Here is a 24267-nt window from a genome sequence, read left to right as displayed (position 1 = left end):
AAGTAAAATCTCATTATCTGAAGGTGGAGTAAGGTCATTCAGTGAATTATCTTAAAATCTGAATCACAGAACACTTTAAAAGAATATGTTTTTGTACTTTGAAGTATTTTTTTATACGTTTTTTTAACATGTTGACTAACAGAACTCCTCTAGAGAATTCTTCCCATGAATAGGTATGGATGCTTTGCTCTTAGCATACTGTTCATCCCCGAAGTGTGAAAAAAGTAAAACGATTAGTTCTCTTAGGAACCGTCAATAAATCCCCTGAAACTAGTCATCTTACTTCCTTAACACTCTGTTTCTGTCCGGTTGTTAAAAAAAATAAATCAATCACAGCCTCGCTTCCATTCTAAGGAGCCTAACCTCCCAGCTGCGGGCAATTCCCTGATGCAAAACAGGTCACCTTCCCACCCCGGGGCTCCTGGATGGGGGCGGGCCCAGGGAATCTATATTTGGGGCACTCCTTTGAGCATCCTTGCTCTTCCCGCCCACTTAAACTACCCAGCTCCCCCCAACCCACTGGGGGGACGTTTACTCTGTTCAATAAACAACACTTGGCAAAGAGCAACTCCTCTACCTAATTTGCATCCCGGTACCGTCCTCTGCTTTTCCTAGGACTAAGTCAGGGGGCTGCTGGTGAGGCATCAATGCTCCTCTGTCCCGATAACTGCCTGTTCTCTGAACGTCTGATTATGATCATGTTCATAACTCTAAGACTTCAGGACATATACCGAATCATGAGGTCATGCCACACTCACATACAAAATGCAAAATACGCATATTTTTACCATTATATCACATAAAATGCGAATATATATTTTTACCACAAAAATGCATATTTTTACCATCATATCCTGGAATCAGGCCGTGGAATAAACAGGGATAAAAACATAATATCTTAAGAAGTTCGGCTAGATGAGTATATAGAAAGATGACCGAGCAAAAGACCGAAGACAGGACAAAGCGAGCTGTTTTCTAGCTTTTATTTGTTGAAATACCTCTACTCACAAGTTTTACAATCAATAGAAGGTTTCATGTTTGCTTTTTGTTCCATTGCTGTCGTTTTTCATTAAGTGTTGGATAGGCTTTTATTCCGAAGTCTTTAGATGTTCCATTGAGTATCACCATTGGTATTTTTTTTTCAATCAGATTTTATTTACATAGTGTTTTCTTTTGAAATCAGGATGCAGGTTTATTTGAAGACACGTGGGAATAATGAGTTTGTACAGGTATGTCCAAAGTACATCTGCCTTCTGTTGTTTTGTCAAGAGGAACACCAAAATAGGAAAAGTAAATATACATAAAAATCATAGCTTCTTCATTCACTACAACAGTCTGTCATCAACAGGAAGCAAAAGCTATAAAAGTACCCAACAGGAATGATCTTGACTCCTGAAACGCTGAATAGTAAACTTACGAGTTTGAAAAATACCTTTTTTTTTTTAAGTAATCTCTATGCCCCACATGGGATTCGAACTCACAACCCCGAGATCAAGAGTCTCATGCTCCACCACCTGAGCTAGCCGGGAACCCCTGAAGAATACTTCAAAAGACACTTAATCCACTCATCTCTAGTCAAACCCGGGAGTCAGTTAGTACTTGAAGAGCCAAAGAGCAAGTCATTATACTAATAACTTACGTTTGTTTAGATCTTTGAAGGTGGAAAAGCACATCCACATAAATTACCTTCTTTGATCCTTACAACGCCCTACATAGTGAGTGTGGTAGTGGCATTATCCCCAAACCCAGGACAAAGAAACAGACCTGGTTAATTAAGTCACTCATTCACCAAATTAGGCGAACCTTGTGTTCTTCACACCCAAAGTGCCGCCAATCATAGTCAAAGACCAGCCTTGGAGTTTACAGACTGGGTGACCTCGCGCACTCCACCGACCCTGAGTCACTCCTTGAGATCACTGGTGCTTCCCCGCTTTCTGGTCAGCCCCACGGAGAGAAATTCATTTCATGCTGTGACTCAGGATGCAGAGAAAAAGATACAGAAATCTGTTTAGCTAAAACCAAAGTTTCATGACATACTACTTCCTCCATGGTACGCATGCCTATTTTTATTACTGTTGTTGTATTCTCCTCAATTCCGTGGTTGGTTTGCTTTGCTTTTATTTTTATTTTTTTTAAGATTTTTATGTATTTATGAGAGACACAGAGAGAAAGAGAGAGAGAGAGGCAGAGACACAGCCAGAGGGAGAAGCAGGCTCCATGCAGGGAGCCTGACGTGGGACTTGATCCCAGGTCTCCAAGATCATGCCCTGGGCTGAAGGCTGGCGCTAAACCGCTGAGCCACCCAGGGATCTCAAGGTTTGCTTTGCTTTTAAACTGACCACTACCTGCCAAACCGAAGCCCTTATCCCCAAAGTGGGTGGTTACAGGCAGGTTGGAAATACTGACCTGATGCCTGTAAAGTACTTGGCCCAGGGCTAGGCCCAGTACACACTAAAATTTTAACTACTGAAAATAATGTTTTTTAAGTTAACGTCACTCTAGGTTAAGGGGCCTAAAACGTTAAAGGATTATCCCCCTTTGAAATGACACGTGAACAGCCCAGAGAAACACACACCAATGGCTTCAGTTTCTGACACAGTATCAGGTAAAAGCCTAACGCCCACGCACTGCTGTGTCATGTCATCAGGCTTCACCTGGGGCCTCAATCGGTCAAGCATCGGACTCTGGACTTGGGCTCAGGTCATGATCTCAGTGCAGTGAGACTGAGCCCGCATCAATCCCTACATGGGGCGCCATGTGGGGCATGGAGCCTGCTTAAGATTCTCTCTCTCCCTCTGCCCCTCCCTCCCTTCCCTCTCTTAAAAAAAAAAAAAAAAAAAAAAAAAAAAAAGGACTCCTGGGTGGCTCAGTAGTTGAGCATCTGCCTTTGGCTCATGTCATGACCCCAGGGTCCTGGAATCAAGTCCCGCATCTTGCTCCCCGCAGGGGCCTGCTTCTCCCTCTGCCCGTGTCTCTGCCTCTCTCTGTGTCTCTCATGCATAAGTAAATAAAATCTTTAAAAAAAAAAAAAAGAAGAAGAAGAAGTGGTTAAGACAGTGAGAAATTACAAATCTTTATCAGGCTCTGATGAACAGTGTTGCCACAGAAAGTAATACTAAGTAGAAGTTGTCTACTAAAAACAAATGCTAAAATGGTTTGTCCTGGATAACAGAATCATTTGATTACCTCAGAAATGGGGGGGAGGGGAAGTACTTTCATTTCAATCACTGTGACCACTATCGGTGAGCCTTCCAGCCTTATGCATTACTACAGTATACCTCCCATAATTAAATCTTCTATTATGCTTAGCTAATTCAGCCATCATTCTGAATATCAATTAATTGCTCCAGTATTATAGGCATAAAAGTAAGAGACGGAGGTTAACATTTACTGATCCCACTCATACACTTGAAATTCATTTATAAAGTAAATCCCTGAGAGTTTATATGAACATATGCCTCTTTCCTATAACCACGTTTAAATGGAAAAAAACAAAACTTCGAGCCAATTTAGTACTACACCTTTATTAATAATACTAAGTAATACTTGTCTGTATCTCTTCTCCCTCTTGGTTTCTTCCAGGAGACAGACCCCTAATTAAGAATTAAAATCTGTATTTTTGTTTTTGAACAAACGAGGAAAAATTGTTATGCAATCCAGTTTTAAGTTGTGAAGCTTGGAATCCTTCCAAATTCTTGAAATGGTTCTTATGTGAGAAAGAAAAAGATTTTTCCCCCCAGATATGAAAGGTTTTATGTGAAGATATACAGAGAAAAGTCATACAGAGAAAAACCCATTTTGCCAACTGAAGTCACTTGGGAGCCTTGTCAGCACCTTGTCATTATATTACTAAACTAAAGTCACACACACACAGACACACACATCTTCCTACTAAAGGGGAAAAAAAACATATATACAATTGCCAATTTCATAAACTATCTTACAATATACTCCTAAATATGAACAGCTAACTTTTAGACACCAACTCTTCATGGGCATAGCTTAACAAAAGCATATAGGGCACAAGAATTTTTCATTTAACACTGTAGGATTAACGTACATGGTGTTTTTCAGAACATGAAATATTCTTGGGCTTATGGAAATCAGTACTGTAAGAGAGAGCACATGTTAAAACAACATTCCACCTGTATGTGGCACTGGTCGATATCAGAAGATGAAAAAGAATTTCAGACAAGTAAAATAATCAGAAGTAACTTTGGCAAACAATTGATAATTGATCATTCAATGGTGAGAAATAATAACAAAGGATCATTAAATCAAGAAGTCAAATAAATTTTAAAAATATATGCCTTATATAAAAAAAATATAGATTTGGTAAATGTTAATCTCATTACATCCAAAAAAGTCCATCAAAGCAACAATGTAAAGGGTGCAAATCCATTCACTTTCGCTGGCATGTTTAGTCTTCAAATATTTCTGAATAAGTTAAATGGTATCATTCACTTTTGCTGGCATGTTTAGTCTTCAAATATTTCTGAATAAGTTAAATGTTGGGTGTTCTTCTGGGCCACAGTGATATATTATTATAAGGATTACATAATAATTTTAAAGCTATCTTGGTTGGAAACCCACCCCTACTGTGAAATATTCTGGAAAAGATGGTGCTTAGCATGAAAATGCACATAATTCAAAAGCACTGAAAAACTTACTTAAGCATACTTAGCGCGGCTCTAAGTTAACAGCCCTTAAGGAGAGTGACTACTCACACCAACACTTACAACCAAAGATACTCAGCCTGTGCAGTGAGAAAAACTCCAACTCAGCAGGAAAACAGTCTTCTTAGGGCTTTTCCCGAGAGTAGATTCCACAGTGGTAGATGGCTCCCAAAGCCTTCTGAGCTGAGCATTTCCTATCCATGAACCTAAGCCTTGTTGAAAACTAAATCCTCGCTCATGAGTTTCAGTGGGAACTAGACTTTCTCAGACTAAATTCTGCTTTATTGGGAGAGTGTTATAGAAAAAAATCTCGTAATTAAAGAGGAGGCACTCGCTGTACCCATCACCCCCATAACCAAGATTATAATGCACCGAGTAGTAGAGCCAGCCCATACAGCTCCTGAGCCACAACTGTTAAAATTTCCAGCAATTTTGTGAGCCAGTTATTTAATAGTCATTTTCAAGAATTGTACAACCTTACAGTTGAATAAATTATATTTAAAACAGAGGCATTAAAATACATAATATCCTAAATATTTTACTTTTACAATATTATCTTTATGTTCTTAAAGTTATTTACTTCTCTTGTATTTATTTGTGTGGTGGCAAAACATTATATAAAGGTGTGCTACTACTCATCTCTTCCCAACTGCGTTCAGTGACGTCATTCACATTGGTAATTTGGTATCAGCCATAGCGATAGCATTTACAACTATGGAAATTGGCAAATGGTTAAACCTGAACATGGGTCTTTTTTTTTTTTTTCCTTTTAAATCCCATTTTAAGCATTTGTCATCATCACCATTACTTCCTCAGTTTTCCATGAGCATTGTGTGGCCATTATTCTTGAGGATTCGCCATGGATGACCTTCTGATCCAGGAAAGCCCAACTAACCAACAGTGAGGGACCATCCTTTTCCCACATCCAGATGGTACTCTCTCGTTGTTCCTCCCACTCTGAATTATAACTTATCTATTTCTAGATCTTCCAAATAAAAAAATAAAATAAAAAGATCTTCCAAATAGTCTGTGAGGTCCCTGAGTACAAGGACTTGGTCACTTTTTTCACCTCTTTGTCTTCTATGCAAACACACTGCCTGGTGCAAAAATGGACAATCATTCAATATTTGGTGAACTTATCTCAATTAACAAGAAATGAGATAAACTCTGTCATACATATCTTATGGAGTGAAGAAGCCACTAGTTTACCAGCCTAACAGGGATCTTCCATCAATCATATGAATGCACAAATCAGTCTTGTCTGTCCCAAAAATGGTGCCAAAAATATGCTAATAATTTAAACTGGTATCACCCATCTTACCAAGGTCATAAAAATGTCATATTCAACACGCTGCCCTATAAAGTTCAAGTCTACTGCCATAATGCACACAATAGATATATCCTTTTCCTCACTGTTCACATAAAAGAGTCTCACGCTCTTCTGACTGAGCCAGCCAGGCACCCTGAAAACTATTGTTTTTATTTTTATTTTTTTAAGGAATCTCTATGCCCAACGTCAGGCTCGAACTCACAACCCCAAGATCCAGCAAGAGTCACAAGCTCCACCGACTGAACCAGCCAGGCATCCCTAGGCTTTTCTAAAACGTGCTGCAACTGGTACAAGTATGAATGAGGGATGGGAGTAAATAAAGTGCCTCTTTCTGCTGGTCTCCCGACTCCAAACTGTGAGCAAACTGCTGAGATCTGGAAAGATCTTAAATGGCTATGTAAGTGAAGAGCACGGTCACTGTGGGAAATCACTGTCCTATAAATTCCTGTACCTAAGCTGAATTCCTGTACCTAAGCTAAAAGAGTGAACAACAGACCTCAAAAGAATTCCCAGTCCTCACCTGGGATCTGTATCCATGATAAGAATGAGCCAGAAATCTACTTTGCAAAATCTAAGCAAGAAATCAGAGCACATGGGTCCTTCTGGATTTATCTGCTTCAACATTCCTTGGTTACAGGTTTCTCTAATTTCATCATGCCAAAGACAAGAAGCCAGTCTGAACCACACTGGTTAGAATTTACAGTTCTTATATACACCAATATATATGTATATATTTTAAGCAGGTTCTATGCCTAACATGGGCCTGAACTCAGGACCCTGAGATCAAGAGTTGCATGCCCTACCGACTGAGCCCGTCAGGCACCCCACTTCCTATATACATTATATTCAAGTACACTGTCTATTATATAGTGTTTCCATTCCACACACAGGTCTGCCATTCTCAATTTTTTTCCAATTCAGTATCCTTTAGGTATTTGTTGTGACATATTTAAGAACCAGTCTGCTTTCCAAATAATAACTGGGTCATGATTCTAGAGCACAAAACAAGCAGTCCAGTGTGCATCCCCCCCTTTTTTTTTGAATGGTTCCATATTTAAGTTTACAAATGCTACAAGTTTGTTCTGTTGTTTTTTTATGCTCCTTTTTATTTTTTTTAATTTTTTTTTATTTATTTATGATAGTCACACAGAGAAAGAGAGAGAGAGAGGCAGAGACATAGGCAGAGGAGAAGCAGGCTCCATGCACTGGGAGCCCGACGTGGGATTCGATCCCGGGTCTCCAGGATCGCGTCCTGAGCCAAAGGCAGGCGCTAAACCGCTGCGCCACCCAGGGATCCCAATATGCTCCTTTTTATTAAGGCTGATTTTGGTCAAATGTTGCATCAAAATGATAACATCTTAAGAAAGTCTTTCAATGGTGAGAAGCTTAGGAAAACACCCTCGGCCGCCACTATCTCAAAGACCTATGTTAGGAGGAACATCCAGTCAGAATACAAAAATCACATTATTATGGTAAAGTGAATATTATAAAAGTATTTATGTTGACAAGATTCAAACCTACAGTGCAAAGAGCTTCTCTGACAAGAAAGTTGACAGGAATTTTTAATTCTATCTGGAGAGCAAGCATTTTCCTTAGTATAACTTAAGGAAAAGGGAGGTTCATTTCAATTAAAGCTAAAAGAAGTACAGAAAGAAATGAGAACATGAGAAATCTAAAGCTTGAGTAGAACATAAAATCCTTGTTGAAGTTTAGAGAGGCTTTCCTCTGCAGCAAGTGGCCAAAGAGCAACTCTATAACTGAGAGAACAATTGTCAAAGTTTAGCCAGACCCTCCAACCATATGCCAAGATTCTAAAATGGCTTTGCCCTGTTGACAATGGCTTAAAAAAGTCTTGGGGTTTAAATGGATTTGAAACTACCTGAGCTAGGAAAGATTAAATATCAACAGCAACCTGCAAAAAGGAAAACAAAAAAAAACGTTATCTAGAATTCACAGGGAAATAGATGTTCCAAATGCCAGGAATTCATTTACTCAGCATGTGTCCAATGTAAATGGCACAGTACAGGTACCCTCTTCTCATCCTACAACCTTTGGGGAAACAATACTCTTTAGGGGCTAAGGAGGCATCTCTTCATCTTCTGCTAATGCTTATTATCTCATTTCTAAACCTAAGTGCTGCTCCAGACTGGACGATGCCCATTTTAATCCTATTCCCATACTTGAGTTTTCGTATTTTATCTGAGATTAAATCTGTCCAGGCAGTAAGCACGCTTGTTTCACCAATGCCCCCAAAATCTCCTACCTTCTCCAACTTGGATAAGAAATCCTAAATGTATCTTCCAAAGGTTTCTAAGGTATTTTATACCTAAAAATTAAAGCTTCTGGTACTCTCACTCTATATATGTACAGTTGGGGTTTTGTTCATTTGTTTTGGGGTTTTTTTTGGTCATGCATCCTGAGATTCTGATTCTTTAGGAATCCGTGTAAATTTGCCACTTGTTTTCATAAACATTGAATGATATTACTCATAATGTTTGTTGTGGTCTTTGTTAATCCGCATATTGAGTTATTTAAGGCATCCTATTATCTACTGCTGGTTTTAAAGTAAAAGATATAATTAATTAAGTAAGTAAGTAAGTAAAAGATATGCCAGGTAGATATTTTTAAAGAGAACAGCCTGGGATAGAATACTATGCAAATATGGGTTAATTTAGTCCACTCATTAGGATGATGATAACAAAAGCTAAAGTGAATGAATTTTATTAATGTGTCAGGCACTCTTCAAATGCCTTAACTCAATATTCTTCAAAAAAACCATCCAGGACAGGTAGGTAACTGGTCTCATCTTGTTATAGGATGTGATGCCAAAGCTAAAGGAACATGGTCAGGTCCCATAGCAAGAAAATGTTGGAATTCATGCATAATCAGGTTCCAAAATCTAGGACTGTAAACATTATGCTATAGATAAGTGGAGTCCAGCATTCCAGTGTCCCTTGCTTAAATACAAAATGGGGATAAAATGTTAGTGACTCAACCAAATTAAAATAAGTTTTTGATATTTGGGGGTTCCTGGCTGGCTCAGTTGGTAGAGCATGCGACTCTGGGTCTTGGGGTTGTGGGTTTGAGCCACATCGTCTCTACATTAAATGTAGAGATTACTTAAAAAAATAAAATCTTTAAAAAAAATAAAACAGGTTTTCTAAATTTTCAGTTTTGAAGCTTGGGTCTATAGAATTTGGGATTATTTTTCTTTAGAAAAATGTGCACATCCAGAATCACTTCTCTCCTTCTGTCACACACTGCAGGTCATCTGGGCCTCCTTTAATCCAGAGGTTCAAAATCCCCATTTCCTGGTGAAGCAACAGGTGTATTTCAATGACAATACTGTTGCCTCCTCCAAAATGAATGACTAAAGCACCGGGAATTGAATCTGCCTCTTCAGGGATGCAGGTGCAGGGCAAGCCTGCGGATTATCTCAGACCACAGATCCCAGACTGTCGCCTCTCCGACAGCCTCTGGCCTCCCTGCATAGAGGCTGCCCGCTACTTGGGACAACGAAGTCCACTGCTGCAGCAGCAGCAGCAGAGAGGAGAGGCAGCTGATACACAGCCCCAACAGCCCTAGGTGACAGCAAAGAAGAATCTGCAGCCGAGCCACCAGGGCCTCCGCATCCAAAGGTTCACGCTGCGAAGGCACATTTACGTACAACCTGGATGGGGCTGCCCTCCAACCTTCCAGCTCCTTCCCAGAGGGAGAACAGGGACTGTGAGCCTCTGTAAAAACAAACGTGCTTTCTCCTCTGCCCAACTTGTTTACACTTGCTTACACTTCCGATTACTCAACTTTTGGGAAATTCCACTTGATGGAATTTTATTATCATTGCAGCAAATCTCTGCATAATTCTTTTCTGGGTAGGCTCCTAGCTTTCTGTGTGTAGACTCAAGGAGATGGAAAGATTGCTGACACGCTGGACTCTCCCAGGCGACTTCTAAAGTGGACCAGCAAATTGTGAGGGACGGCCTGCCCTTGAGAGATCTGCATGGGTCAAGGGGCATGGCCGGTTACAAAACAGCCCCATGCTTCACCCAGGGATCGCTAGATACAAAGCTATGCAAAGATAACCACTCCTTAATGGTCATAAAAGTCACATAGATCTACTGCCAAAGTGCAGGGACAATGCCTGCCTTGCCTGCCTGTGTACCCACGGCCTGACACAGCACAGACACTTACCAAATGTCAAAGATACGCACAGTAGAAGAATTAAATAAAGCACACGAATCTTATTCGAACCACGCTCTTGGCAGCTAGGCACCCCAGTTCAGGTATCAAGAGCGTTTTCTATTTCTTCATGAAAATATTCAAAGGAAAAACTATACTGCACATTAAATATGCTATATGATTAAGACATTTGCTTAAAATTTTTCAATAAAAATATTTGATCATCACGTAATCTTGACTGACATATCTGGAGAAAATACAAATATTATTTGGTAGCGTTACCAAAAGTAGTAATTGACTTATAAAAGTAGTAAAGTTGACTTCTATGTAAGTGAAAATGAACCTGAAGGGCTGCATTTTATGATATAGGATAACAAATTTACTCACTGTTCACAAGAACGATACCGACCTCTTTCCCCAAAGCCTCGATATGTAAACAGATATGCAATGTATAACTGCAAACATGCAAAGCATCTATTGGTTTCATTGCCATTGTTCGGCATATTATTTTTGCCCTCAGCAACGATTTATCAAAAATAATTGATATTTTCATGGTAGTTTGCGATTTAAAAAAATGCTTTCAAAAGCATTTATTAATTTTACCTTTCAAAATTGTTCTGTGGAGTAACTGGAGAAGACATTACAATCTCTCTTCATTGTAACAGTCCCTTCTTAATGACAAGGAAATTAAGGATTCAGCAGAAAGGAACTATCTCCAAATCTCAATACCAGGAAGTAACAAAACTAACACGGGCACACGGTCATAGCAAGCATGCTCCATGCACTAAAGGGACTCATAAGGAGATCTCTAAAGGAAACTCCTGCTCTCTCTGAAACAGGTCGCTGCCAACCCCTTGACCTCATATATTAGCTAAGTATTTAAATGTCAGTTCAGATAAAAGGGCAATAACGGGCCAACCCTAGATAACATCCTGCCTCAACCGGCCAGGCTGTTAAGCAAATTATTACAAACCTCATCATTCAGGAATCACGCCTGATAAGAATATAAATAAGGAATTAAAAAACAGTCATAGAGAAAGCAGGAAATAGCAGGGAAGAAAATAATAAGTCTGTAACTTAATAGAACACTCAAAGCTGTGTGACTAGAAGCCTCCAGTGACAGAAAGACACACGCTCCGGTCAAGACACCTTCCTCCCCAACCACTGCCTGCACCCCTATGTTGCCGGGCCAGCTGCTCTGGCTAGAGTAGGGCCATTACCAACCACAGACGTGCCTGGAGATGACACCTGGCCTAACGTGGCACAACCACACCTGAGCCCCTGATCCTCAGTCACACTCAGCTTTAGGCCACCAGCCCAGATGTGTGTCTGACAACACAGGCCGTATACACCTGGGGAGGCCGGGCAAACAGCTGCTAGTCCCTACGTATCGCTCGTTATCGAGTACCCCAGCATATTTTGTACAGTCCCCCTCTTGAATGCCGCATGCTGCTCACATATGCAACATAAAGTTAGGCAACAGAGGTGAGAAGATCAAAGCGGTAAGTTCACCTTGGCGTCTCGAGTGTTTCAAAATCAGTTTCCAAAGTGAAGAGTTACTAGATCCTATTTCTCTGGGTCAATTAGCATCATTTACCACTGCTTAGCTTACCCTTTGGCTTCTATTATAAATAACCAAATGCATGCATGCCAACACCTATCCACGTACATATGTAGGATACGTAGGACAACTGAAAACCAAGCACTAAGATGGTCTCTTTTATTCACAAACATATCATCACCTCATATTTGGATAATTTTAATTAAAGCCAATCATTAAGTCAGATTTGCTTTTGAAAACAGTTTTTTCTTTTTTTCTTAAAGAAGCTGAACCCATATTTATTCGCTAGCACTATTAAATGTGGAAACACAGTTTTAGAACTTCAAAATGCAAACCAAAATAATTAAAGGAAACTCCAGTAAGTTGGACTTATTCAGGACTGAGGCAAAGAGAATAAAATAATGAAAATAATAAAATCCATGTTTTAAAGTACAGCTTCATTTCAAAAATTATGAACCACTGATCTGCAAGGCACCCAAATCAGCCAGGTGCAAAGTACCTCTCCCCCCACTCCGTCCCCTACCCTCTTCCACTTAGAGACTAAAGGCTTAGGCCTCTATGTCGTCCTACTATTCCCGCTAAGTGGTCCAGAGCTGGGAACCATCTGATGCAACTGTCTTTTCCTCACCATATACTTTCTTCCCCCTCAAAGGAGTGTAAACACACATACGGCTGCACCCTGCTTTGCTTTTGCTTCTCCTGCCTCATTTAATTCTATCTTGAGCAAGCACATTGTAGTTTGGTTGTCTTTCCAGAACCCATCCCCATGTCTGTTGATAACCTATGGTTTGATGCCAGGGCCCCCACCCGTCCTCGTGACTTGAGTGGGGATCTAGAGCCGAACCTAGAATCCTAGCAAACTACACCACTCAGTGTACTTCCTTCCTTCCTTCCTTCCCCTCAGGCAGAGTCTTTGACTTATTGAATCTAATCAGAGTGAACCTCAGTGCCTTCACAGGTGCAACCGCCACCTAAAGTATGCATTTTCATACTAGACTTGAACTGAGAAGCTGGTGGTATGGGAGCTGCCAAAGCTATCATGCCTCTGTATGGAATGAAGTGCCCCAGAGTGCCCCGTGAGGAAGAGGAGCAAGCAGAAAGAGATGATATCCCAAAGGGATGATGTGAACACTTTAAGTTTCACTTGAATCATCAGTCAGGAGAAAAAAATAAATTCCTCTTTTGTTGTAACCAGCCTGAGTTGCATTCTCTGCCAACATGCAACCAAAAAATTGTCTCATTGCTACCTCTATGTATATATTCCACAGTGAATTCTGGCTCTACTACTGACTCACACTGTCACCTGAGGCAAGTTACTACTTAGCCTCTCGAGTCCTCCTCTGTGGGCAAAGCAGAGAGGATTCCAATCTTCAGGGATTACTGGGAGGATTTCAATTCCTGTGGAGCACTGAGCCTAAGGCCTGGCAGGCCGTCGGCCCTCAGTTCATGGCAGCTCCTATTGTTTTTGCAAGTGCTCTTCTCCAGCACGCGAGAGAATGAGTGAGCCTAATTACTGCCGACAGGAACAAAAGTAGAAGTGGCACAAAGGGAAAGCTCTAGAATTCGTAGTAAAATTAGAAAACGTAACAAGTCAAGTTCTTCAGACTCTAAAGCTCTTTAAGATGATGGAAGTACCTTCCAGAGTTCCTCTCCGTCACTAAGCTCCGCGCCAGCACTGATCCATCTACGGCCAAACCTCCTCCTTTAAACACCAGTGCCTCGTATAAGCAAACGTGAGAATCACTGATTTGTAGTTTATTTATGAATCCAGCAACTACGTATTTTGTATTTCACACAACACAGGTTAAGAGACGTTTCATTTCCAGCCAAACGTGCAGAGAATTCTGTTGTGTGTTGCCCCAAACTCCCGCTCCCAATACCGTAATACGACCAACTCTTATGGGTTAACATTAATTTATATTTCTTGTTTTCCATTAGTCTCTGCCATAACCACGTTGTTATGCCAGTATTTTCTGAATCACCAGTGAATGGCAAAAACAAATACGGCAGTCGTGATTTAATCAGAGACTTCACTGTTAAAACAGCCAGCCAAAGTAGACACGTTTAGAATAGTAAATGGATAACAAAACACACTTACAGGCTCATTAATAAGAAGGCAATTAGGTCTTCTGGGAAAATTCATTTTCTAAAAGAATGCTAAAGCAAGCTATAAAATGCGAGTAAAATTGTGTTTTGACATGAATACCGTACACTGTCTATTACATCATAATTTTTCTCTTGAGAAAACTGACAAGAATCTGTTCTTAAATATGAGCACAAAAGATAGTAAAAAGAACACCAATGATATTTAACGCAGTCTAGCTAACTCCCATTCATTAAATTTGACTGTCCTATAAATGAGCTCCTTATTACCCAGATCTTTATAGTACGCTTAGAAGAAAAAGAGAAATATAAAACAAGAAACTGCTCCTACTATTACTATCAGAGGGAGCATCGTTTCCTGTATCAACATATCAGTACGCTAGATAAAAACTACGGGCATATATCAGGTTTGGCTCCCTGATAATCTCTTTACCTTTAAGTCTGCTCACACAACACGTTCACAGCCAAAACTACTTAGCCTGATTTTTACTCCCTTATGAAAATACTTCTTTCAAAATCGTCTATTTTATTTAAGAAGTCACCAGTACTGTTGTCTGGGGTGTTAGATTATAATTAAGTAAAGACTGATCAGAAATATAATTTCAGGGAGATTTGTTTCGTCCTGTAATTAATCCCTTCACAATACTCTCACAATTCCACAGTAAAGTGCCTGTGACCAATCTTCTCGAGCTGAGCCGTCTTTGCCCTGAAGCGGTGCTTCTCAAAACTGCACGCTCAAGCAAATCACCTGGGGATTTTATTAAAATGCAGATTCTGCACCAGTAGTTCTGAGAAGAGCTCTGACAGGTGACCACAACATCTTCACAAGGTCCCAAGACCGATGCTGCTGGTCCACGGACCACAATTCGAGCAGCAAAATCCTAGGGCGCCTTGGAGCCGATGAACCCAATGACCATGAAGAGTCCGACATCAAGGCCTAGGCAGGCCGGAGGGCTCTTCCTCTCCCCGCTTGAGTCTGCTGAACGACCTAAGGCGAATCACATCCAGGAGATGGGCCATGAGAAGCAGCTGCTGGGCCACCCACCACCCAGCGAGCATCAGGGGAATTTCTGGAGCTGGTCAGCTGCCGCTCTGGACAGGGTTTGGAGAACCGGCCTGCGAGCAGCTGCTTCGGGAGGCAGGCCGCACTGGGAAGGGCTTATATAAATAGGCAGCAATCTGGAGGAAGATTTAGTATCTTCACACTAGAAGTACAGTACAATACATTATACGCTCTTTTGTTCATTTATCCATTTCATCTGTGAAACAGGCAAAGTAATTATTTGCAATACTCTTTCCAAAATGTAAGTACAGGAGTTTGATTCCGTCTGTGGGTGTCCTTAGCTTCCTTCTCACCCAAACCCGTGGACAACGAAGCTCTATCACGGTTAGGACGTGTGTGGGGGTGTGTGTCTCCAAGATACACACTTAGATCTTTCCACTTTCCCAACAAAATAGATAAGAACTCACCTAGACACTCTTTTATGCGGCTTTATTTCTATCTGCGCTCCTCTTAAGAAGATGACTCCTAGAATGACTGACCTGTAGAAAAATGCAGCCAACACCGCCCAGCTCATCACTTTTCTTAACAGAACTCTGCAAACACGTAAGGTGGAAACATGGATTACTTCATTCAAGACTACTTAATGTGCTCCTAAAACAATTGTAAGTGACAAAATAGGCCACTCGTAATTTTTATGGATTATCAACACACAACCGAGAAAGCCAAAAACTCCACGCAGAGTTAAGTGGTGAAATGGCAACGTTCCACAGGATCGATGAGGTCTTACACACCCGCCACCCACCCGGCGTGTTCCCAGGACCTCAACACCCTGCAAAACCTCACAAAACTGGGCTGAATTACGTACCTTCAGTTTTCATTACGAAAATATTAACTACAAAACAATTACTGTAAGAAAACTTCACGAAAATCAACACCCCTCTCTCAACAGAATCTTCATGGAACTGAGGAAAACTTGCACCTGGGACGAAGTGTCTTTAAACGCATTGTTCATAAAAACACGTTTCTCCGAAGATAGAGTTTAGAGTGTATAAACTACCTCCAGAGTTCTCACCGACATCAAACATTCGAACATATTTTTTCCATTTTTTCCATTTTCCCAAGCATAGTTGTATGCAACTCATGTCACTTATTTCAAAATAACAAGCAATATGGTCCTCAAATGTGTTCCATCCCCATTTACAAAAAAAGGAACTTAAAGTCTCACTTCCATTCAGAGATACCTAAGCACAAACACTCCGTGACATTAAAATACCATTTCAGGGATTTACAACTTTATCTCTGGCTTTCATTAAAATTAACATTAGCCTGACGGACAGACGTACTCACTTAATAGGTTAGCAAGTACCAGTTTAAGACACGGTGAACCGGGGAGACCCCACCGCTCAGCAACTATGACAAACAAGCATGAGTTTGGGTGAAGAAACAAGTCATGTTCAATAGCAATTATAACCTTTTTAGGCAAAGAGAAACACCATTTGATAAAAGAACACAAAACAAATACAGCTGATCAAAGGATAGAGTCTGAGAGGCATCCACGGAGGGAAATTCTTGCATCCACAGAATGAGAAATGAATGCATCTGGACGGAGGCAAAGGCTGGCTCCAATAAACAACTCAAAAATAAGGCGCTTTTCCCCCCTCTTTGGAAAATTAAATCAAAGATCAAACGCACAGCACACACACACATACACACACACGCAGAATCCTAGGGTTCTTTGTCTTCAGAGCAAGCTGGAAACTCTCCTGGTGCTCTGTGCCCTGGTCTGCAGCTCTCCCCGGCCCGCGGGGTGAGGAGCGAGCGGAGGCGGGGACAGTGCGGGGCGCACGGGGGCAGCCTCGCCAGCCTCTGGCCGCCGAGCACACTGGACACGGGCCCCGACGCTGCCTCCAGGGACGGAGTCCCAGACTTCAGGGGGCCCGGGAGGCAACGCATGGATTGCCCGTGGGGGGTCCCCTCCCAGGGATCAAATGCGTTTTCAAGGCCACAAAAATGTGTAGAAGGATGAGCCGTGACGGGGAGACCGGCGCCCGCTCTGAGCCACAGCCGAGTCCCATTTCCAGCCCGGAGGACACAGGTGCGGACAGAGGGGCTGCCCCCTGGGCTGGGGGCTCTGCGGTCACTGGGCGCAGCGGGAGAGGGCCAAGGGGGGACCCACTGTCCAGCTGGCACTAGTGGACACAGGGAGTATGAGCAGCACACGGGCCAGCGCCCAGCAGCAGCCCGACCTGCCTCCTCCAGGAAGCCCGGGCCAAGGGACGCCTTGCGTCCAAGAAAACCAGCAGAGCCGGGGGGGGGGGGGGGACAGGGAGGGGACACTGGGCCTGGGAGTGTCCAGGCCCCAGCCAGCCGGCGCCACAGTCCGTAGTTTCAACCGACCGAGGGCCCGAGCGGTGCAGATCAGCTGAGGCCGGAGAAGGAACCGAGGCCTCCCCTGGAGGCAGGAAGCACGAGGGGGACGGACTGGACCTCAGGGACCGCGGGGACACCGGGCGGCCTTGTTCACAGGCGCGGCCTGACCCGGGCCCAGGGCAGCATGGACTCAAACAGCCACCGTCCCCACCGTCATCATGCCCACGCCCCGCGGCCCGCCCAGGGCAGTGAGGGCACTGCCCCGACGCGACAGTGTCCTCCCCTGGCTGCTGGCAAGGCCCGCCACGCCACCCCGCCCGGCAGACCGGCCACGCGCCTCTTCTCCCCTCATGGGACCAAGGTCGCGGGTGCCGGCCCCGCCACGCACATGGCCCCGCAGCCAACCGCAGGAGGCCAGCGGAGCAGAGCCAAACACCTCGTCAGGGGTCACTTGTCTCCCCGCACTGCCCATGTCCCCGCACGGCCAGTCTAGGCCCCCGCTCACCACCATGACGGTGACCGGCTGGTCAGGGAAAGACACCCCCAGACACCCAACAGCTGCCACGACAGGCGGGCATGGGGTGAGCGAGGGAGCCCACAGTTGGGGCCGCCTTAACGCAGGGTGACCGCAGCCGGACAGTGCGGGGCTTTATCACCCACAGGGCCCAGGGCCCAGGGCCCCTCACGTGGTTCATCCCACACGCTCCTCATAACACCAGGTGGAAAGGTGTAGACGGGGATTAGTATTGCTCCCACTGTACAGATGACAAAGCCGAGTCCCAAGTTCCTTCTCTGTGACTGGTCTGTCAGTCACCTGAGTCCCCGCACAGAAAACCATCTTGCGCTGTCGCATCAAAAGATAACAGCCGCACAACCCCGTGAGTGCCGGTGCATCTTTGTGCATCTGTGCCTCAGTTTCCCCAGATATGATAGTACTGGAATCGTTTTAAGCGAAAGATGAAGCTGAAATAACACAGGCTGATATTTATAGGCTGTTCTGGTTTTAAGGAGGTTCACCATGCAGCATTTTACACTTTAATTCCAAAACCTAAGGAAAAAGTCACAATGATAAAAATACTCTTAAATTTGTGGTTTAAACAAAGCATATTGGGGCCCCCGGGTGGCTCAGTGGTTAAACGCCTGCCTTCGGCCCAGGCCGTGACCCGGGGGGGTGGTCCCAGCATCGAGTCCCACATCGGGCTCTCTGCAGGGAGCCTGCTTCTCCCTCTGCCTGTGTCTCTGCCTCTCTTTCTCTGCATCTCTCATGAATAAATGAATAAAATCTTTAAAAAAACAATAAAAATAAAAAACAAACAAAGCATACTGATGAGTATATGACACATCCAAGGATCTTTAGTGTTTCAAAATTTGCTTTGGAAGTGTACTACATTAGAAACCACATGATAATATCTAAAAGTGGTAAACTGGCCTTAATGGATAGGATTTAAGAGGATATTTAAAAATTCCAAACATATATTTGTTTTGGTCTTTTAGACCATTATATTGAAATTTCTCAAAACAAAAGTTCATTATTTAAAGTAGAATCCAGGAAAAAAAAAAGAGCAAGAAAGAATCCAACTCCAACCTCTCTATATATTTGCAATCAATCTGACTGCCCTGAAATCTGATGACAGTAGGATACTGAATGGTTTAGGATAATCAGAACGTGACAATGTTCACAAAACTTTCAATGTGTGGAGAAAAGCAGATTCACAAATTTGACTTTAAACGAGGGGGGAATAAAAAGCATTCCTATCTGGGCATATATGTAAATCCTGAATGGCAAAATTTACCCGATATGGTCCTGCAAGAATAGCATTTATGAGGACTGCACATCCCCTACCTCTAACATAACATAATGTGAAATGTTTTGCTTTGTCACTAAAGCAAAGCCCGGCACGTTTGCTTAAATTACTTAGAGACCTGCGTGTCCAAGCACCCGGCCGTTCATTAGAGATACCTAAACTCCAGGGATCAGAAAAGCCCATCTGCACGTTCTGTTGGAGGAAATCTAAGATTCACTAAAGGGTAAATAACATTCGAAACAAGAAATACGAAAGTTTCTCTACTGCTGAAAATACAGCCATCAGCTGCTGCGGCACAGAGAGCGGCAACCCTGGAAGACAGGAACGGCTCAGCTCGCAACCGGTAGAAGCCAAAGTTTCAATCAGCAAACTACACGCCAGGTGGAGCGGAGGCTCGCAGCGCTGGCAACACACACTGTCCGGGAACCAACAGCACCCTAACGTGCCCACATCTAAGCACTTAGAGCAGCACGGCACCTAAGCACTTAGAGCAGCACCGCATGTAAGGACTCAGAGAAGCAGGGCACCTAAACATTTAGAGTAGCACCACATCTAAGAACTTAGAGCAGCACCGCATTTAAGGACGTGGAGCAGCACAGCACCTAAGCACTAAGAGCAGCATTGCATGGAAGGACTTAGAGCAGCACGGCACCTAAGGAATTAGAGCAGCACCGCATGTAAGGACTTAGAGTAGCAAGGCACCTAAGCTCTTAGAGTAGCACCACATCTAAGAACTTAGAGCAGCTCCGCATTTAAGGACCTGGAGCAGCACGGCACCTAAGCACTTAGAGCAGCATTGCATGGAAGGACTTAGAGCAGCAAGGCACCTATGCACTTAGAGCAGCACCGCATCTAGGGACCTGGAGCAGCGCGGCACCTAAGCACTCGGAGCCGCGGATCTACCGCCTTAGAGCAGCGCGGGTGCAGCTCCGGGCGGCCGGGCCGGGCCGAGAGGACGCGGCGCCGCAGCTCAGACCTCGGGTCTCGCGCCCCCGCCACGGCGCACGGCTGTGGCTCTGCACGCGCACTCCTGGCGGCCGGGGCACCGCGCCTGCAGCCGCCCGAGCCCTGGGTGAGGGGCCGCGGCGCGGGACGGGCTGCCGGGGAAGCGAGCCCGCTCCCATCACCGCGAGCGGACTTTGCTCCGGGCACCGGGGCCGCCGCCACCTCGCCGCCCTGCCGGGGTCGTCCGCGCCCCGCGGCGCCTCCCCCCGCACCGCGCTCGCGGGCCGCGCTGGGCCGGGAAAGTTGTGGGGACCCGCGGGGGGCGCCCGGGAGCCCGGAGCCCGCCGCCCCGCGTCCACCTGGTGAAACTTCAGCGCCCGGGGCGGGGGGGGGGGCGCAAGGTGCGCGGCCCGCGGCTCCGCCGAGAAGCCCACGCGCCCAGCTGCCGGCCCCGGGGTGGCCTCTCCCGCAGCCCCCGTCGCCGGGACCCGCTGCCCGGGGCGGCTCGGCGTGGGCGCTCGCGGTCCTCGGTCACGACGCGGTGCACGCGGGGCAGACGGCGCCGCCGGCGCGGGCGGAGGAGAGAGGCCGGGCCGGGGGGAGGGGAGGGGGGGACGGGGAAGTAGGCACACAATGGTCCCGGGAGGTTATTCCCGGGCCAAAAAGCACCTGGCACAGCGCGCCGGGGTCAGCCGCTTCCAGTCTCCACGTTTCTGACCATGGCTTCCCGGGGAAAAGAAGAAAAAAAAAAAAAAAAGAGAAAAAGAAAAAAAGAAAAAATCTCCCCTCCCCCCCTGCACGCTCCTGGGGCGGCCGGCCAGCAGCGGCGCGGCGAGCGGAGCGGCGGTCCCCGCAGTCCCAAGTACTTTCCCTTCCGTCTCCCCCGGCGCCGCGCGGGGGCCCCCGATGCGCGGGAGCGCAGGGTCCCCCCCCCCGCCCCGGCCGCCGGGACGGACAAAGGGTCGCGGAGGTGGAAGCGCCCCGCGCCCCGCGCCCCGCGCCCCGCCCCGCCCGCGCCAACTCCGGGGAGCGTCTGTGCCCCCGCGCGCGCCCCTCCCCGCGCCCTCCCCGCGCCCCCCGCGCGCTCCGGGCCGGGCCCCCGGCGCCCCTCCCCGCGCCCCCCGCGCGCCTCACCTGCCGAGAACTGGCCGCGGGCCGACCCCAGGGGGGACCAGGGCGCCGCGAGCGAGAGCGCCGCGAGGACGGGCAGCGCCGCCGCCGCATCCATGTCGACTTTGGGAGAAGTTTGAAGCCGCTCGGCCAGGCGCGGCCGGGGCCCCGGGGAGCCCTCCGCCCGCCGCCCGCCGGTGCCGGTGCCGGTGCCGGAGCCCGCCGCCCGCCCGACTAGCCCCGGGGCGCCCGCGTCGCCGGCCGGCCGCGGCGGCAGCTCTCCATGCTCGGCGGAGGCGGCTCCCGGGAGCCAGGAGTTACTTTGCTCGGGGAGGGACGGGGGCGGAGCCGGGGGTGACGTCGGCCCGCGGGCCCCGGGAGCTCGGGAGGAATGCGGGCGGGCGCGGCGCCGGCCTCCCCCTCCCGCCTCGCCCCTGCGCCCCCCGCGCGCCCCCCCCCCGCGCGCCCCCCCGCGCCCCCCGCCGCCGCCTTTGTTCCCCGCGGCTCGCGGCGGCCCTGCTCCGCGAATCCGGGCGCCGCACGCGGGTCCCGGGGAGCCGAGGGGCCGGACCTCCGAGGCCGAGCGCGGACAAAGCCCGGCGCCCGCGCGGCGGCCTGGCCTCGGGTCCCCGCGCCCCGCAGCCGCAGCCGCAGCCGCAGCCCCCGCGCCCCCGGGGGCGCCTCTCGGCTCCTCGGCCACCCGCGGGGCCGGGACACCCACCCCGGAGGCCGCCCGTGGGTCCCCATCCCGGAGAAATAAAACTTGGGCCGGAATAAACGTCGCGCAACTTTGCAGGGGGCGCCGCGGGCGCGTCTCCCCCTCCCCTCCCCTCCCTCGCGGCCCGAGGTCTGACCCCCCCGCCCCGCCTCTTCCCGCGGGGGCGACCCCTCCCCTCTCCCCTCCCCCCCGGTTAGGGTCCTCGCTCGCCGGCGCACAGGTGGGCTCCCGTGGGAAAGCGGCCGAGCCCGGCGGCTAAGACCCGGTTAGAGACCTCAGACCCAGGGCTCTAACGCAAGGACTTGGCGCCGACGCTGAAAACGGCAACCGAGGATCTGAACCGGAGGAAAAAACGATGCTATATTATGACAGGAAAGTATGTTACAGTTTGCTAGCTCCTCGGCAGCTTGAAGTGGTTCCACCATATGCCACATTCACTCGCTTCCGTAAAAAAAAAAAAAAAAAAAAAAAAAAAAGACGGTTTGGTGCGCATCATATTCATTTTTTTTTTTTTTTTTGGAAACTGCCCAATAAAATAGACGTGGTCACAACTGAATAAATACTTTTTATTGAGGATTAACGTCGTCTTTGCAGTGGCTGGAACGACAGAACCATCTATGGATGGACATCTGTCAGGTACTCAGATGCCTTTATTTAGCCTTTGTAAACAAGACCATGTGAAATTCAATTGGACATTCATATAAATGTGTTTACCGAGCCATATATTCCTCCTTTGTACAAATTAAATATATGCTGTTCATGACCAAGTTATGATAGAACTTGAAACAAATAGACAAATTAAATATATACTGTTCATGACCAAGTTTATGATAGAACTTGAGATAGACAGATGATAGATAGATGATAGATAGACACATAAAATCAGGAAGAAAAAGACTTTTTTAAAATTTTGCTAAGAGTAGAAGCTTGATTAAACAGAATTTGGAGTCTTCTGGCTGGCTCATTAGTGCACTGACTAGCCCAACGCTTGTCAATCCAATTCAGCACAATAAAAGTCATTTTTCCTTAGGGTGCAGGGTAAATTTTTTTTTTCGACTCACTGACCTATAACTGGTCAGACATCACTGTTCCTATTTCTTTGAGGAATATTCCTAAATCCTAAATCACAAAAAAAAAAAAAAAAAAAAAAAAAAAAAAAAAACTGAAAGGCACACTTTTCTTGGGGGGGGGGGAGTGTTAGAAGAACTTTGTAAAAAAATTTTAGCAGGAATATGCCTCAGGAAAAACAAACAAAAACCTACCATCCATATACTAATTCACCTGTTCTATTCTTGAAAGATGAAGGGAGTTCATAACCTGGTAGATTTGTTGGTTTAAACACATAAAATGCTTGCTTGAAAAAATTGACATATGGTGCCAGGGGGAAGTCCACACACCCCGTTCTTACCTTGCCTATTCCTTGGGTCAACTGATAGACGATTCATTTCACTTTATCCTGGAAGTAATAACAGGTAATATTTACAGAGCGCTTACAATGTGCTTGGCACTGACCTAAGATACATAGTGTCTCACTGAGTTCAGAGGATAGTCCTTTGACATTGGTAAAATTATTACTCCCTTTTGACAAGTGAGGAAGCAAGAGTAGAGGTTAATTTGGTCATCAGCACATATAGGAGTAGAAAGTGGGTGAGGGGAAACAAAGAAAGGCAAGAAAATTCTCAAAAGGAATCAGCAAACCAGCAAGAACAACTCTCTAAAAGTCAAAGGAATAAAATAAAACTTTTAGACAAGTAAATCAGTCCTTTTGTCCTTAGCTGTCATGAATGCTGGCCATAATAACTAATGCTGGCCAGAGTGGGTTGAAATCCTTTGAATAGAGTATGTTTGTCTCCCACTAAGTTATTTGGCAGGTATTTAGAACTTACTAGATCTCTATTTCACAGAAGATAGAATGAAGGAATATATCAATAAATCCATAGGAGAAGTATGAATTTGGTATGGCTTTCAGAAAAAATTAGTCAACATGCATTAAAAATCACTAAAATGTTCATATTCTTCTATCTATTAGCTATTCTAAGGAAATAATCCAAAATATGTAAAATGTTATATACACAAAGATATTTGTCATTATCAAAAGAGAACAGTGGAAATCATGTAAATATTCAACAGCAGGCAGATTCATGAACATTATCTAGATAGAGTATCTCACAGCTACTAGAAATAATAGTTATTAAAAAAGAAGCACGTTGCAACATGGGAAAATACATATGATCAAATGATGGGTAAAAAAAGAAGACAGTGCAAAGTTTTGGTTTGCGAAGATGAAAACTTTTTGGAGATGCACTGTAGGGGTGGCTGCACGACAAGGTGTGCTTAATGCCACTGAACTGTATATTTAAAAACGGTTCAAGTGCTAAATGTTTAGGTAATATACGTTTTACTACAATAAAAGAAATAGAAGACAGAAATCAAAATGTACTATGATTACAACTAAAAAGTAATGAAA

At 45.5% G+C, this 24267-nt stretch overlaps 1 protein-coding gene across 15 annotated transcripts in view; it reads right to left on the bottom strand.

The window, feature by feature from the left end:
• The window catches only part of PTPRK (protein tyrosine phosphatase receptor type K), a 546296-nt gene extending 524849 nt beyond the window's left edge, over positions 1-21447 (bottom strand). For 9 of the 15 annotated variants that reach the window (XM_072764576.1, XM_072764577.1, XM_072764582.1 and 6 more), the window contains exon 1: positions 21107-21349. In XM_072764576.1, coding sequence (XP_072620677.1) covers positions 21107-21200 — 94 coding nt within the window. In that variant the 5' untranslated portion in view covers positions 21201-21349. Of the gene's footprint in view, positions 1-20641; positions 20857-21106 lie in introns of those variants that run through there. The other 6 variants (XM_072764620.1, XM_072764627.1, XM_072764634.1 and 3 more) reach the window with 3 other exon arrangements.
• Between the last annotated feature and the right edge of the window lie 2820 nt (positions 21448-24267).

The sequence above is a fragment of the Vulpes vulpes genome, chromosome 1 (assembly GCF_048418805.1).
Source record: "Vulpes vulpes isolate BD-2025 chromosome 1, VulVul3, whole genome shotgun sequence".
NCBI lineage: Eukaryota > Metazoa > Chordata > Mammalia > Carnivora > Canidae > Vulpes > Vulpes vulpes.
The sequence above is the reverse complement of the archived record's forward strand: the minus strand, read 5'-3'. Positions and strand labels throughout refer to the sequence as shown.